Here is a 17010-nt window from a genome sequence, read left to right on the forward strand (position 1 = left end):
TAGCTGTTCAAAATGTCCCGTTTTATACCCCAAAACATCAGATTGTTTCATTGGTTTTAATATCATCAAAACACTAAATTCAAATTTGATTGGATTCTGGTATCTTGGGGCATAATTTAAACTGATTGGCCGAACTTGAACTTGTTTTTGTGTTCCAAGTGCAATACAGCTGTACTATTGGTTTCAACCAAGTGTGACATTGTTACCTTGTTGAGAACACTTTGTGCTGTGTCAGGCAGTCCTTGCTAGCTTTTCAACTCTCTTAAAGGTACAGTACCTCTACACCTTCATAACAGTATTTACAAAATTGTTATGTTGCAGCAGAAGGTCATTCGGTCCATTATGTCTGCGTGAGCACCATGACTTAGTGCCAATCTCCTACCCTTTCCCCTTAACCTTGCACATAAATGATCAACAAATGCTCTCATGCCTCAATTGAGGTGAAATTCACCAAATTTTCAGGCAGTGCATTCTATACCAAACCACTTGCTACATGAAAACTTTTCTTTTCACATCTCACTTACTTCTTTTACAAATCCCTTTAAATCCATAGTATCTTGTGCTCGATCCTTTTAAGAGCATAAACTGTTTCTCCTAGTAAACTCATGATTTTGAAAACCTCAATCAAATTTCTTCTTGGCTATCTCTTCAAGGAAAAATGTCCCAACTTCGCCAGTCTACCTCATAACAGAAGTTTTTCAACCGTGGAACATTTCTCAAATCTCTTCTGTACTGTATTGAATGTGTTGACGTCTCCCTTTACAAGACCATAATAAAACTAGATATCACAATGACCCACAAAAGGAGATACTGTTTTGGGCTGATAACCAAATGCTCATGTTATAAGAGACTGTCTTAAAGGAGGAAAGCAGAGGGAGGTAGGGAGGCAGAGAGGACTTTCAGAGCTGAGGACCAAAGTACCTGAGGCACCAGTGATGGAGCGATTAAAATTGCGATTCTCGAGAGGCCAGAATTAGAGGAGCACAGATATCTCAATAGGTGTTGCAGGATATGAGTAGATTACAGAGACAAGGAAAGGCTATGGAGGGAATTGAAAATGATGGAAATTTTAACATGGAAATATTGCTTGACTAAGAGCCAGGTGCAAGTTAACAAGCAGGGTGATGGTGAATTTGATGCAAGTTTGAACACAGTTGGTAAAGCTTTGGATTAGCTCAGAGCAGACATGGGAGTGGTAAAGAAGTGGAAATATGTAATCTTAGTGATGATGTAGGTCACTGGTTAGGGTTAAGGAAATCTCACCTTGCAATTAAATGTGACAGCAAGTCTGGTTCAGCTCTAACCAGCCACAGTGGAGAGGGGTGATGCAGTGCTTGGAAGATTGTGCTGGGGACTGAAGACAATAGTTTTAGTCTTCCCAACACTTGTATTATATTCATGAAAAATTAATTCTGACCTTTCCACCAAAGTAGAGTGCACAATTTCAGATGACCAGAAGCATGCCACTAACCCTCCTACGATGTGATGATGGATGAGAATTGTCTGAAATTATTTTGTATTGGGTCACTGTGAAACTTTGTAACGTTTTTAAAATAGAAATCCATTCTGATGAAGAGTTTCTGGACTCTGAACGTTAAGTCTGCTTTCTTCCCACGGATACTGTGAGATCTATTGCGTTTCTCCAGCGATTTCCGTTTTTGTTTCAAATCTCCAGCATCTGCAGTTCTTGTTTTTAGATTAGTGATTCCCTATAGTGTGGAAACAGGCCTTTTGGCCCAACAAGTACACACTGACCCTCCGAAGAGTAACCCGCCCAGACCCATTTCCCTCTGACGTAACACTATGGACAATTTAGCATGGCCAATCCACCTGACCTGCACATCTTTGGACTGTGGGAGGAAACCGGAGCTCCCAGAGGAAACCCACGCAGACATGGGGAGAATGTGCAAACTCCACACAGACAGTCATCCTATGCTGGAATTGAATATGGGTCACTGGTGCTGTGAGGCTACAGTGCTAACCACTGAGCCACCACGCCGCCCCCTTCTTTGTTTTATGTAAAATAAAAACTTTTTCCCTTAGGCCTGAAAAACAACATTAACAATAGTGATGTATCATTGTAAAACTGATATTCTGCATCTGTTTGTCAATTTATAACTTTGATGCCCACATAGTTGTGATTGTTGGAATGATGCCTGATTCGGGTATACTGAAGTGGACTCAGTTCATGGGTTTCTGCATTGAACCCTATCATCCACTAGATGGAAACAGATCATTGTGGCAATAGGTCAAGGCAGAAGCTGGAAGACTGGTAATGCTAAAATCAGTTTCAGTGTTGACGTATAAACAAAACAAAGAATTGCTGATGCTAGCGATCTGAAGCACACAAAAACATCCTCACACCCTGTTTCCATTCGATTCTTCCAGTTTCTCTGTCACATCTGTTCTGATTATGCCACCTTCTGCAAGGGGATCTCAGAAATGTCCACTTTTTTTCCCAAATGAGGATTCCCCCTCCACTCTGGTTCACAGGCCCCTCAGCCATGTTTGACCCATATCCCACACTTCTGTCCTCACCTCTTCTCTTCCTCCCACAACAATGGTAGGGTGCCCTAGTCCATACTTTACACTCCATTAGCCTCCCCAATTGACAGACCCCAGTCCACTCTTCTGCACTCCCGTGGCACCTTCCCATGCAATTGCAGAAGATGCAGCTCTTGCCTTGTTTACTTGCGTCCCTCCTTGTCATCCAACGCCCCAGACACACTTTCCAGGTGGAGCAGCAATTTACCTGCATTCACTCAATCTAGTCTTATGTACTGTATGCTGCTCATAAAACATAGACCTGGTGACCACTTTGCAGAACACCGACAAATTGCTGTCAAATGGTCCTGACCTTTCAGTTGCCCGCCACTTCAACACACCGACTTGGTCTCCCTCAGGGCTACTGCAGTGCTCCACAAGTTGGAAGAGCACCACCTCATCTTCTGCTTGGTTAGCTCAGTTGGTTGGGTGGTTTGTGATGGAAGTAATGCCAGCAGTATCGGTTCAATTCCTGCAATGTCTGAGTTTACCATGAAGGACTCTCCTTCTCAAGCTATCCCCTAGCCTGAGATACGATGACCCTCAGGTTAAACCACTGTTCATTTTTCTCTCACTAATGAGCAAATAGCTCATTAGGAATATTGCAACTTTATCTGTACCTTTTGGGCTGGAAATGAGGGAGAGCTTTACTCCCCCTTGATTCTAAATGGCAGCTGTTATATTTGCTGAGTACATTAATGCAGAAAAGGTATCACTGGCCTGGAAAGATTGTTGGGAAGGAGAGTGGACTTCACTAAAAGGAAACAAAGAAAGGTTAGTTCGATTAGAGAAGACTTTTTGATGGAGAAAAGGCTTGGGAAAGCAGTTTCAATCACCAAAGCAAGGGAAATATGGGAGCTTGGTGGTGACCATGAAACTATCATTAATTGTTGTAAAAGCCAACCTGGTTCACTTTGGGGAGGGAAAACCACTGACCCTGCACTGTCTAGCTGACAGCTGAATCCAAACCCACAACAAAGTGACTGATTCAAACTGTCCTCACAAATGGCCCTAGCAAGCCTCTCAGTTCAAGGACAATTACAAATAGGCAACAAATACTGCCCTGGTAGACAAGCAGGAGGCTGGAAGAACACAGCAAGCCAGCTAGCGTCAGGAAGTGGAGAAGTCAATGTTTTGGGTGTTTACGCCTGAAACATTGACTTCTCCACTTGTTGATGTTGCCTGGCTTGCTATGTTCTTCCAGCCTCCTGCTTGTCTACCTTGAAATCCAGCATCTGCAGTTTTTTGGTCTCTAGCAACATCCATATCCCATAAAAGGATTTAATTTTTTTTCTGCTTTTTGTCCCTAGTTCAATAAATACTTTTGTCACTAAAAACAGTTTATTTTTATTTATTCTGTTGAAATCATTAATGATTTTGAATACCTCTACTGAATCTCTTTAACTTATGTGCTCTTTAGGAAAGTAATCCCACCTGGATCAGCCATGATCCTATTGAATGGTGGAGCAGGCTTGAGGGGCTGAATGGCCTACTCCTGCTCCTATTTCTTATGGTCTTCTCCAGAGTCCATCTTAGATCTAAGATTTTATTTGGCATGTATCCTAATTCCCCTCATTTTTAATGTATTGAGATGTTCCTTTGCATGGATGATATTGCCTTGCTGGCAAAATTATTTTCAGATTCAATCATAATTTCTTACAGTGTACTGAATTTAAGTAGGAAAAGCAGTGGGAGATGTGTGCTCATAGACAAGGCAATTTAAGAAGCCTTTACACATTAGATGGAGCTAACAACATTGACGAATAGTAGATATGAGGGTCTTAAAGCCCCCTTTGTGGCACAGAGGTAGTGCCCTGACCACCTCTAGAGGTAACATCTCTGAACATGATTTGGAGATGCCTTGTTGTTCTGGAGTGTACAAAGTTTTTAAAAAATCACAACACCGGGTTATAGTCCAGCAGGTTTAATTGGAAGCACTAGCTTTCAGAGCGCTACTCCACAACCACCTGTTGAAGGAGCAGTGCTCCGTAAGCTAGTGCTTCCATTTAAACTTGTTGGACTATAACCTTGTGTTGAGTGATTTTTAACTTTGTACATCTCTGACCAGGTTGCTGAAGAAAAAGATATGATAGTCCAAATGCCATACTATTCCTTGATCCTCCCCCCATCACCAACTGCTCTCCCATAATCTCAAACTTCTTCCCAATACACATAACCGCCTCGAATACAACTCACCGTTTACTCAGACCCATCTCTATCTCAGCTTCACCCGTCCTTACAGATCCTGACCCCCTCACTCCAAACCTTGTCCTCTGATAGTCATACAGCTGACTCGGTCAGCTCCACCTCCCCCTTCTATCACACCCTCCTCTCACTGCGCTGAAACACACGCCAAGCACCGCCCCTCCGGTCCAGACCCACCCCAAACATTCCACCTTACTCCTACCTCCACCTCCTAATCTGCCCCTTCCCGGAGCCCGACCTTTCCTTCCCAGCACCTACCCCTCCCTCTGCGCTTCAACCCAAGCCCAGCCCCGCCCCAACGCTGCTAGCTCCACCCCTCTCCCACAGTCCCGCCCCAACGCTGCTAGCTCCACCTCTCTCCCACAGTCCCGCCCCAACGCTGCTAGCTCCACCCCTCTCCCACAGTCCCGCCCCAACGCTGCTAGCTCCACCCCCATCCCACAGTCCCGCCCCAACGCTGCTAGCTCCACCCCTCTCCCACAGCCCCGCCCCAACGCTGCTAGCTCCACCCCTCTCCCACAGTCTCGCCCCAACGCTGCTAGCTCCCCCTCTCTCCCACAGTCCCGCCCCAACGCTGCTAGCTCCACCCCTCTCCCACAGTCCCGCCCCAACGCTGCTAGCTCCACCCCCATCCCACAGTCCCGCCCCAACGCTGCTAGCTCCACCCCTCTCCCACAGTCCCGCCCCAACGCTGCTAGCTCCACCCCCATCCCACAGTCCCGCCTCGCCTTTGCAGCAAGTCCCCTGTATCCGTGCTTCAACCCAGCCCCGCCCCCCTCTCCTTCCCAGCTCCGCCCTTCACCCACTGTCCCGTTCCTTTCCACACAGCTCCAACTCCTCATCCCAACACACTCCCAGCTCCGCCCCCTTCCCTCCCAGCTCCGCCCCCCTTCCCTCCCAGCTCCGCCCCCCTTCCCTCCCAGCTCCGCCCCCCTTCCCTCCCAGCTCCGCCCCCCTTCCCTCCCAGCTCCGCCCCCCTTCCCTCCCAGCTCCGCCCCCCTTCCCTCCCAGCTCCGCCCCCCTTCCCTCCCATCTCCGCCCCCCTTCCCTCCCAGCTCCGCCCCCCTTCCCTCCCAGCTCCGCCCCCCTTCCCTCCCAGCTCCGCCCTTCACCCCCTGTCACGTTCCTTTCCACACAGCTCCTCCTCCTGATCCCCGCCCCGTCACCCTCCGCCCCGCCCCCTTCCCCGCGGCGCGGGGGGCAGTCGGAAAGTGGCGGTTGGTCGGTGTTGTGAGGGGAGGGCTGAGTGACCGGCAGTGAACCCGCGACTCCTGAGCGCAGCAACTAAACTAAGAGAGAGGGAGACACACACACACACAGCGGTTATTAGTGAGCCCCGGGGGAGGGGAGCTGGGCCCTGCCGCCGCCGGAGTGACTGAGGGCCGTGTCCATGGAGCTGGAGCGGCTGCCGGATCGGGCGGCAGAGGGGCCGGAGGAGGAGCAGGCCGCCGCCGCTGCCGCTGCCGCTCCTCTGCTGCCGGCTCTAGGCCCATGAGCGCGAGCGGAGGCCGCGGCGGCGCGGTTGCTATGGAGCCCCTGGAGGCCTTGTTCAGCCCCGACGTGGGAGTCGGGGAGGGCCCCGGGCCCGGCTCCTTCTGGACCGCGGTGTTCGACTACGAGGCGAGCGCCGAGGACGAGCTGAGCCTGAGGCGGGGCGAGCGGCTGGAGGTGCTGTCCACGGACGCCAAGGTGTCCGGCGACGACGGCTGGTGGACGGGCAAGATCGGCGAGCGGGTCGGCATCTTCCCGGCCAACTACGTGAGCCGGCAGCCGGCCCGGAGCCGAGCCCCGGCGGCTGAGCTGTCGGCACAGGCCGGGGAGGCCCAGCGAGCAGCGGCGGCCGCCGCCGCCACCGAGATCGAGTTTAGCCAACTGACCCTGCAGGAGATCATCGGGGTCGGCGGCTTTGGCAAGGTGTACCGGGGCACCTGGAAGGGGCAGCCTGTGGCCGTCAAGGCCGCCCGCCGGGACCCCGACGAGGAGGCGGGCGCGACGGCGGAGAGCGCCCGCCGGGAGGCCCGGCTCTTCGCCATGCTCCAGCACCGGAACATCATCGCCCTGCGGGGGGTCTGCCTGCAGGAGCCCAACCTCTGCCTGGTCATGGAGTACGCGCAGGGTGGGCCCCTCAACCGGGCCCTGGCCGGGCGCCGCATCCCGCCCCGCACCCTGGTCAACTGGGCCGTGCAGATCGCCCGCGGGATGTGCTACCTGCACGCCGAGGCCATCGTACCGATCATCCACCGGGACCTCAAATCCAGCAACAGTGAGTAGCTGGGGGCACAGTTCGGGAATGGGCTTCCTTGACCCGGTACGTGGTGTATCAGAGGGGTCTGGGGCACGGGTTGTCAGGGTGCCCTGTGTGCCCTGGGGTACGGGGATGGCGGGGTGCCCTGGGGTATGGGGTGCCCTGTGTGCCCCAGGGCATGGGGTTGTTGGGGTGCCTTTGTGTCCTGGGCTACGGGGATGGCAGGGTGCCCTGTGTGCCCTGGGGTACGGGGATGGCAGGGTGCCCTGTGTGCCCTGGGGTACGGGGATGGCAGGGTGCCCTGTGTGCACTGGGGTACGGGGATGGTGGGGTGCCCTGGGGTATGGGGTGCCCTGTGTGCCCCAGGGCATGGGGTTGTCAGGGTGCCCCGGGGCGGCCGGGGTGCCCTGTGTGCCCCGGGGCGGCCGGGGTTCTACCAGTGTTGCCAGTGTGTGCTGGGCATGGTGCCCCCTGATATGTTGTTGCAAAGACATAATCCTGGTCTGGGGTACAGTGTGGTGGGTGTGGGGTCATGCTTGAAATGTGTTCATGTCATCACAGTGCATATCTGGGACTTATTCGGTGTTGTGGTTGTGTCAGAGCGGAGGAAGATCTTGTGCATCTTAAATGGTATGCAGGATGTGGTCAGGTTATTGAAGTTATAATGATGCAAGGTGAATTTGGTAAATTTGAACTATGTTGTTGCGCGTTACTTTGAATTGATAAGGGATCTTTATCATGAGTACTTGGATTTGAGCTGCGGAAGGGATCAAAAGTTGCCTACTGAAATCATTATTGTATATAGCAGTTTATGTGTGAACATTGGTGCCACTGTGGTTTAGTGTTGTAGATGTGTGTGGATTCTTTATTTATAATAAAGCTATAAATGGTTCGGTGTCAAGCTTATGAGGATACAGTTATTTTCTGTTATAATTGGGGTAGTGGGCAATAAATTTTTCACTCGGTCTGTTATGCTGCACATGAGCTTGCTTGCCCTAATCCTGTCGCCAGCAAATTTTTGTTTGCTTGTCCAGTTTCTTGTCTTGTTGTCCAACATCAGTTTCTGATCTAAATGACATTTCCTGCCAGTCTTCTGTTGCTGAAACCCTCAACCACACTGCTTACCTCCATGTACTCATATTTCATTGCTCTCCTTTTCAACCTCCTATATTCCACCACTGATTGACTTGAACTCATTCAAACTCTGCCAGCTCTATTTCACATGCAACACACCATCTTTAATCCCCATGGTCGCTGATGTACATTGGATCCCAAGTCCCCCAAAAGCTTCAGATTAAAATTTATTTTTCTCCTGTTGAAATCTCTCCATGGCCTCTCCCCATCTCTCCTTTGATGTTGAGGAATGTCTGTTTCTCTGACTCTGACCATTCTCAATCCCGTTTCCTATTAGCTGTTTTGCCTTCATGTGACTCTGCCATCAGTCCTGAAATCCTTCTCCATGTCTTTGCACTTCTACAGTCTGACTCTCCTCAAAACATAAGATTTGTGATCAAGCTTCTCGTCACTCTTCTTATATTACTTTCTATGACTTGGCATCAATTTTATTTGGTTACGTTTCCTCAGAACATCTTATAATATTCAAGACACTGCATAAATGCAATTTGTTTTTGATCTGATTTGTGCATGTTTAAAGTTTTTCCTTGAGTTGCCTGTAAATTTGTAATTTTCTTTTTTACCTCTATCCACCATGATTTATATACTGATTTATTGTTCTGCTCTAATCTCAATGTAAATTAGTGCTCCTCTTTGGGGTTAATGCCTGCGTGTCTCCCCAAGACAGTGCATTGCTTTGAACTGCTGCAATGTTGTTATTGGTACTCTTGTCTTAATCCATTTTGTAATGTACCTGTTACAATTATCATCTACCTCTGAGATTCCATCCAAATACTTAAAATGGTGTGAGTGTGAGTTGGCAGCAACATTAAATGTTAAGGTTGAAGATACCAAATGGCAAATTAAGATTGGCAGTATCATGAAACTCAAGCAAATAATAAAGCCATTTTTATTTATTTGGCAGGTCAGCAGTACATACTGGAAAAAACATGGGTAAGATAATCTGTATCAAGTGGATAAGTTGTGCTGCTGGGGAGAGCTGACCTACCAGGAAACTTTCACTTAGATAATTGAGTAATGTGTTAAGAGTAAGGGTCAACCTTTGGAGATATGTTTGGGAATGAAATCATGAGACAGCTAAACATTATCTTCAGGCAATCTTACAAGATTTGAGCTTTGTAATTAGGATAAGACCATGCGACTGTCAAGAATCTATCTTAGCCTTAAATATACAAAATGACTGCCTCACAGTGTATGTGGCAAGGAGTTCCAAAGAGAGAAGCAATTCCTTCTCATCTCAGTTTTGAATTGGCATCCCTTTATGTTTCAGGTCCAAAATTCTTCGTCAGTCACCGGACTTGAATGTTAACTCTGCTTTCCTCTCAAAGATACAACAAGACCTGCTGAATTTCTCCATTAATTTTTGTTTTTGTTTCAGATCTCCACCACCTGCAGTTCTTTGTTTTATTTTCCCTGTATTCTGAGACTGATTAAGAGAGAGATTGGTGTCACAGCAGCAACAGGGATCTATTGCATTCCACTGGAGCTTTTAATATATACCTTTTAGAGATGTCCTACATTTCCATTGTGATTTGAAGCTGGGCAGATTGAGGCGTTGAGTGAAAAGTAGCATGTGGTTTTGAAGTGCGTTTTGTATCTCTGCATTTTTTTTAAGTCAGTGCCAATTTGTTCTGAAGAAGCAAAGTGCTGACTTCTGCTTTGCTCTTGTGTCAGAAAATCTAAGCCATCTGTTAGCTGGATTAAACCTAATAATTACCACCCATCCCCCAGCTCCATTACATGAATTTGAAAATTGCAAGGAACCCAATTTTATGAACCATTAACACACTAGGCTTCAGTTTTGAATGGAGTGGCTGGCTGATGGACAGAGTGAATATTGAATACTTCTATTACAAAGTGGACAGTTGACAGAAGTCTCATAGGGGAGAGATGATGCTGAGGTACAGCTACCAATGCACATCAACTGCTCAAGTTGCTGATGGCACAAATAAGAGTCGGAATGGCACATGGTCCATAATGTGGGAAACTGTGAATTTGTCTGTTTTCACGGAGAGGATAAAAGCATATTATTTAAATGGGCAGCGATTGCAGAATTCTAAGGTGCAGACAGATCTGGTTGTACCGATGCATGAATCACGAAATTGCTAGTAGGTACCACAAGAGATAAGGCAGGCAACTGGAATGTGGCCTTTTGCAAAGAAATGTTTTGCTGTATTTGTAGATGATATTGATGAAACTACATCTGGAGAACTGTGTGCAGTTCTTTCTTAAGGAAAGGTGAAAATTGCATCAGAAGTTCTGAGAAGGTTCACTTAACTGATTCCTGGGATAAGGTGTTATCCTATGAGGAAGGATTGTGCATGCAGGGCCTGTATCCATTAGAGTTTAGAAGAATGTGGGCTGATTTTAATGAAATAAAAGTTCCTGAAGGCACTTGATCAGGGTGGACACTGAAAAGATGCCTTCACCATGCTGTCTACAGCGCTTTGAAGAAACTATGCACCTACACCCCTAGTCTCTGTTTGGCAATAAATCCCAGGGCCCTTCCATTAACTGTACAAGTCCTACCTGGTTTGCCTTGGCAAAATGCAACACCTCACATTTATCCAAATTGAAGTTCAGCTGCCACTTCCTGGCACATTTGATCACGGTCCTGTTGTACTCTGAGATAACCTCCTTCACTGTCCACTGCACACTTAATAACCATATCTCCGGTATTCATGTTGAAATCATTTACATAAATGATGAAAAGCAGTGTACCTAGCACTGATGCTTGCATCACTCTGCTGGTCACAGATTTTCAGTATGAATAACAACCCTCTACCACCATCCTCTGTCATCTACCTTCAAGACAATTTTGTATGCAGTTAGCTAACTCCCCCTGGATTCCATGTGATCTAACCTTGCTAACCAGTTGACCATGCAGAACCTTGTCAAGCACCTTGCTCAAGTCAAAACAGACCAAGTCCACTGATCTGCCTTCATCAACCTTCTTTGCCACATCTTCAAAAAAACTCAAATCAAGTTAGTGAGAGACAATTTCCCACACACAGCCTTGTTGACTATGCCTAATCAATTCTTGCCTTTCCAAATGCATATCGATCCTGTCCCTCAGAACCTTTTCTAATAACTTACCCGCCACTGGTATTAGGTTCACTGGTCTATAGTTCCCGCCTTTTCCTTCCACCCTTTCTTAAATAATGGCACCACATTAGCCACCCTCTCGTCTTCCGTGGCTGTCGATGATATAGATATTTCAGCAAGGGACCCAGAAATCTCATCCCTAGCTTCCCACAAAAGTTTTGGCATACATCTGATCAGGTCCCAGGCATTTATCAACCTTTCTGCATTTTAAGACTGCCAACATCTCCGCTGCTGTAATATGAACACTTCTCAAGACATCACTATTTATTTCCCCAAGGTCCCTAGTTTCCACGTCCTTTTCCACAGTAAATACACGTGAAATATTTGTTTAGTATTTTACACATCTCCTGTGTTAATCTTGAATGTTGACATAGCATCTGTTCAGTGATTAATTTTTCAAGTGCATTGCTTTTCTCATTTCTCATGAGAAATCACTTTTTCTCATTTAAAAACCATGCAACACCAGGTCATAGTCCAACAGGTTTATTTGGACGTGCTAGCTTTTGGAGCGCTGCTCCTTCATCAGGTGATTTTTAACTTTGTACACCAGTCTATCACCGGTATCTCCAAATCATGTCTTTTTCTCATGCTCTTGATTTCTCTACTCTACCTCTTACAACTGTGAGTAATTCTATGTATAGGTGGGTAATTTCGACTTGATATGAAAGTACTCTTGAGAAAATTTCTGACCAGAACAATTGCATAATTTTTGACCAGAAAAAGGACATAGAAGATGAAAGCCAAAAACCAGCAGTGCTGATATGTTTTGGCTATGTTTTTTTTTTACTAGGTTTGGTTTTTTTGTTGTGAGTTAGTGGATTTTCCATACAAATACACGTATGCTGAGCTGAGGCCATAATATTTCACTGGTGAGAAGGAACTAAGTCGAGATCATGGGTGGAGTTGACACCCAAGTTATGGCCAGTTGGACTGTGGGGTTGCCACTGCCAGGAGGCAGACTGGACAAGATTGCATAGGAATTGTCAAGATCGGGGGTGGCAACAATGGGTAATTGGGAGAGAAGTTCAAACTTCTCAGAGAAACCTGATTATAGGTGCAGACTGCTTATCAGATGTAGGTCAACCACTTATCATCTCCTGATGGCACCAACTACAAAGAGATTAGATCTTGCACATTACTGAAAGCAAGCACATTTTATTGAAACTTTGTGTATCAACAATGCAGTGTCTATGAACTCAAAATTGCCAGTCTTTTTGCAAATGTAGTGCTCAAAAACTCCATAGATATTTGTACTATAACACAAATTTAAGGCAATCTTGTCCTGCAATCCTTGTATGAAACAGTATACATAAACTTAATAATTCAGGAACTCCTGCATTTCAGCTCAGCAACATGGATTTTGTGCAGGGTAGATCGTGCCTTACCAACTTATTAGAGTTCTTCGAGGAAGTGACCCAAGTTGATAGATACATGGACTTTAGTAAGGCATTTGATAAGGTTTCCCATGGTAAACTAATGGAGAAAGTTAAGTTACATAGTGTGCAGGATGTTCTAGCTAGGTGGATAAAGAACTGGTTGAGCAACAGGAGACAGAGAGTAATAGTTGAAGGGAGCTTCTCAAAATGGAGAAAGGTGGTGTTCCGCAGGGATCAGTGCTGGGGCTGCTGTTGTTTGTAATATACATAAATGATCTGGAAGAGGTAAAAATCACACAACACTAGCTTTCGGAGCATCGCTCCTCCTTCACCTGATGAAAGCTAGTGCTTCCAATTAAACCTGTTGGACTATAATTTGGTGTTGTGTGATTTTTAACTTTGTACACCCCAGTCCAATGCCGGCAACTCCAGATCTGGAAGAGGGCATTATTGGTCTGATCAGTAATTTTGCAGATGACCCAAAGATTGGTGGAGTAGCAGAAAGCATAGGGGACTGTCAAAGAATACAGAAGAATATCGATAGATTGGAGAATTGGGTGGAGAAGTTGCAGATGGAGTTCAATCCAGGCAAATGTGAGGTGATGCATTTTGGGAAGTCTAATTCTAGAGCAAACTATACTGTAGTCGGAAGAGCCTTTGGGAAAAGTTGATGAGTAGAGAGATCTGGGAGTTCAGGTCCATTGTACCCTGAAGTTGGCTGCATAGCTGGATAGAGTGGTCAAGAAGGCATATGGTATGCTTGCCTTCATCGGACTGGGTAATGAGTATAAGAGCTGACATGTTTAAATTGTACAAGACTTTGGTTCAGCCGCGTTTAGAATACTGTACGTTTCTGGTCGCCACATTACCAAAAGGATGTGGATACTTTGGAGAGGGTGCAGAGAAGGTTTAAGAGGGTGTTGCCTCATATGGAAGGTGCTAGCTATGAAGAGAGGTTGAGGTGGTTAGGATTATTGTCATTAGAAAAAAGGAGATTGAGGGGGGACCTGATTGAGGTCTACAAAATCATGAAGGGTATAGATAGGGTAGATAGAGATAAGCTTTTTCCCAGGGTCAGGGATTCACTAATGAGAGGTCATGCGTTCAAGGTGATAGGTGAAAAGTTTAAGGAGGATATATACGGAAAGTACTTTACACAGAGGGTGGTAGGTGCCTGGAACACGTTGTCAGCAAACATAGTAGAGTCAGGCAAGGTAGGTTCATTTAAGATGCATCTGGACAGGTGCATGAGTAGGTGGGGAGCAGAGGGATACAGATGTTTAGGAATTAGGCGATAGGTTTAGACAGTGGATTTGGATCAGCTCAGGTTTGGAGGGCTGATTGGCTTGTTCCTGGGCTATAAATTTTCTTTGTTCTTCTTTGGTTGTACAGAATTTGAATAGACACATTTTGTGAACGCTTTTCTTACCTACCTTAATGGGCGCCATTCTGGACTCCTTTCTACCCTTGAAATGCGAGACCCTAATGAGATCCCTCTCTTTGATGCCTTGGTTAAGATACTGCAAAGGTACCTTCGCTAGTCAGAATATAAGGTGGAATTCCTACAGTTCTGTGTGCAGTGAAATAGATGTGCGTCAGAGCCATCATGTGGGGCTAATGGCTACTCTAATCAGATCATTTCTCATTCTGCATCGCAAAATTATGAATGGACCGAAGGCTGTCCGCTAAAGTGCCCCACTACCTCAGACAAGGCATCTCAAGCATTTGAGCAACAGATGAAGCTACTTTTTCATGCTGCTGTTTACACTGGCAACATGTATGGTGTTCACCACTATCAAGATGCCGTCGTCAAGCCAAAAAGATGTTCTCCCTTTCGCACAAAATAACTAATGAGGTAAACGAATTTCATCAGTGTGATGCTAGTTTTATCGACTTATTGTTTCAAAATACTGGCAGATCATATTAAACAGCATGTTCCTTCATCTGTGTATGACTGACAAAATACTGAGTGTACCCAACTTGCACTTAGAACATAGAACAATACAGCACAAAACAGGCCCTTCGGCCCACGACGTTGTGCCGAAAATTTGTCCTAGCTTAAGCACCTATCCATGTACCTATCCAATTGCCGCTTAAAGGTCACCAATGATTCTGACTCTGCCACTCCCACAAGCAGCGCATTCCATGCCCCCACCACTCTCTGGGTAAAGAACCTACCCCTGACATTCCCCCATACCTTCCACCCTTCACCTTAAATTTATGTCCCCTTGTAACATTCTGTTGTACCCGGGGAAAAAGTCTCTGACTGTCTACTCTATCTATTCCCCTGATCATCTTATAAACCTCTATCAAGTCACCCCTCATCCTTCGCCGTTCCAATGAGAAAAGGCCTAGCACTCTCAACCTATCCTCGTACGACCTATTCTCCATTCCAGGCAACATCCTGGTAAATCTCCTCTGCACCCTCTCCAAAGCTTCCACATCTTTCCTAAAGTGAGGCGACCAGAACTGCACACATTACTCCAAATGTGGCCTTACCAAGGTCTTGTACAGCTGCAACATCACCTCACGACTCTTGAATTCAATCCCTCTGCAAATGAATGATAATACTCCATAGGCCTCCTTACAAACTCTATTCACCTGAATGGCAACTTTCAAAGATCTATGAACATAGACCCCAAGATCCCTCTGCTCCTCCACCTTACTAAGAACCCTACCGTTAACCCTGTATTCCGCATTCTTATTTGTCCTTCCAAAATGGACAACCTCACACTTGAAAGGGTCGAACTCCATCTGCCACTCCTCAGCCCAGCTCTGCATCATATCTGCACTTGTAAAATTTTCAACACGGTTTCCATTATTAGATGTGATTTGCAATTGTGAATCACCAATTCAGGGTCATAGTGTAGTGTACCTGTGGGTACTGGAGGCAGCAGGGCCCTGTACTTTGAAGACAGGAAGATTATGTAGATGCACTGCCTTTTTAAATGCAACAACATATGTGACAACTAGTTCATTTCTCAAAACAGTGCCTTGATAATCAATCAGTTTCATTTAAAATTTAATGAAGCTTGACAGCTGATTGCACCAGTTAATAATGACTGACATTCTCCATGGCGCCATCTCAACCAATCGGAATCTACTTGTCAGCCGATCAGCATTCACCTTTCAAACATCTTGTGTTCTCTTTACCTTATGATTTATCCTGCGTGTGACAGGAAATTTCTCAAGACTTTGCTGAGAAAAAGACATTTTGATAATATCTAACTTCTGTACTACTAGATCACAATGTAGATCAGATCTTGTTCTTTCAGTGTGTTTCAAATTGAATAAAGCCCCATCTTGTAGGATAATTGCATATTACCTAGTAGAAAGCACCTGTCAATACCTCATCCTATTTTCAAATCTCCACAAGGTCTTGCTCCTCCCTATGTCTGTAATTACCTCCAAACCCTCAACCCTCTGAGATATCCAATTATAATTGCTGTAGCATTGGTGTCCAGGTATTCAGTTACTTAGTCCTCAAGCTCTTGAATTACTGCCCTACACCTTTTAACCTCACTATTCACCTTTTAAGATATTTGTTAAAACGTCTCTTTGCTGAAACTGGTCCCAACCGACCAAATATCACCTGTGTGGTATACAGCCAAACATTGTTTAATAATATTCCCGTGAAGCAGCTTGAGAAATTTCATTATCTTAAAGGTAATTTTTAATTTGAATTGTTGTTGTTAGCTACACAACTGTCTTCCCCTGATCAATTGTACAGAAGACATTTATGTTTTTTGTCTTTATTTTAAGAAATGTAAGGCTTGGCTGTTATATCCTGGTCATCGAGTAAATTTAACAGAACTTCCATAAGACATGAAATGGGCCTATAGGACAATGTCTCCCTGCAATAAATTGACAGGATCCCGAAATCAATTAATCATATTTTATAGATTTTAAGCATAGGAAAGTACGCAGTACTGTTTACTTTGATTCTTGGTAACTCTTGCATTCATAGAGTAAAGGACCTTTCTCGTGCCCTCCAAAGCTGTGTTTATAGATTGGAAATGTGGGGAATAGAGCATCACTGAGGTCATTAGAATTCAACTCTCCTGTCGTCAGAATATTTCTCTCTTTGTTAGCTTGCTGATGAAGGCACATTTTCTGCCTTTGTAACAGGTATTTGGAAATTCCTACCTGTTTTTGTAGGCGATCGCTAAACAGTCGATGAAACAGTCAGTAATAAGTGAGGAAGGTTAATTGGCTAACCAAACAAAATACTTCATCCAGCTTCTCGCTTGAAGAATGAGTTACTATATAAGGCATATCAGTTGATCTAGCACAAAAGACAAACCTATTTATCAGCATCGAAAATTAAGTTTAAGCTTATAATTTGTGTAGAAGTTGATTTCCTTTTCTTCTGCTAAGAATTGTTGTAATCACATTGGCATT

At 45.6% G+C, this 17010-nt stretch overlaps 1 protein-coding gene across 4 annotated transcripts in view; it reads left to right on the forward strand.

Annotated features, from left to right (window-relative positions):
- The first annotated feature begins 5952 nt into the window (after positions 1-5952).
- Positions 5953-17010, forward strand: part of map3k21 (mitogen-activated protein kinase kinase kinase 21) — a 93747-nt gene continuing 82689 nt past the window's right edge. For all 4 annotated transcript variants that reach the window (XM_072580367.1, XM_072580369.1, XM_072580368.1 and 1 more), the window contains exon 1: positions 5953-7012. In XM_072580367.1, coding sequence (XP_072436468.1) covers positions 6241-7012 — 772 coding nt within the window. In that variant the 5' untranslated portion in view covers positions 5953-6240. The remainder of the gene's footprint in view (positions 7013-17010) is intronic.

Source organism: Chiloscyllium punctatum, chromosome 11 (assembly GCF_047496795.1).
Source record: "Chiloscyllium punctatum isolate Juve2018m chromosome 11, sChiPun1.3, whole genome shotgun sequence".
NCBI lineage: Eukaryota > Metazoa > Chordata > Chondrichthyes > Orectolobiformes > Hemiscylliidae > Chiloscyllium > Chiloscyllium punctatum.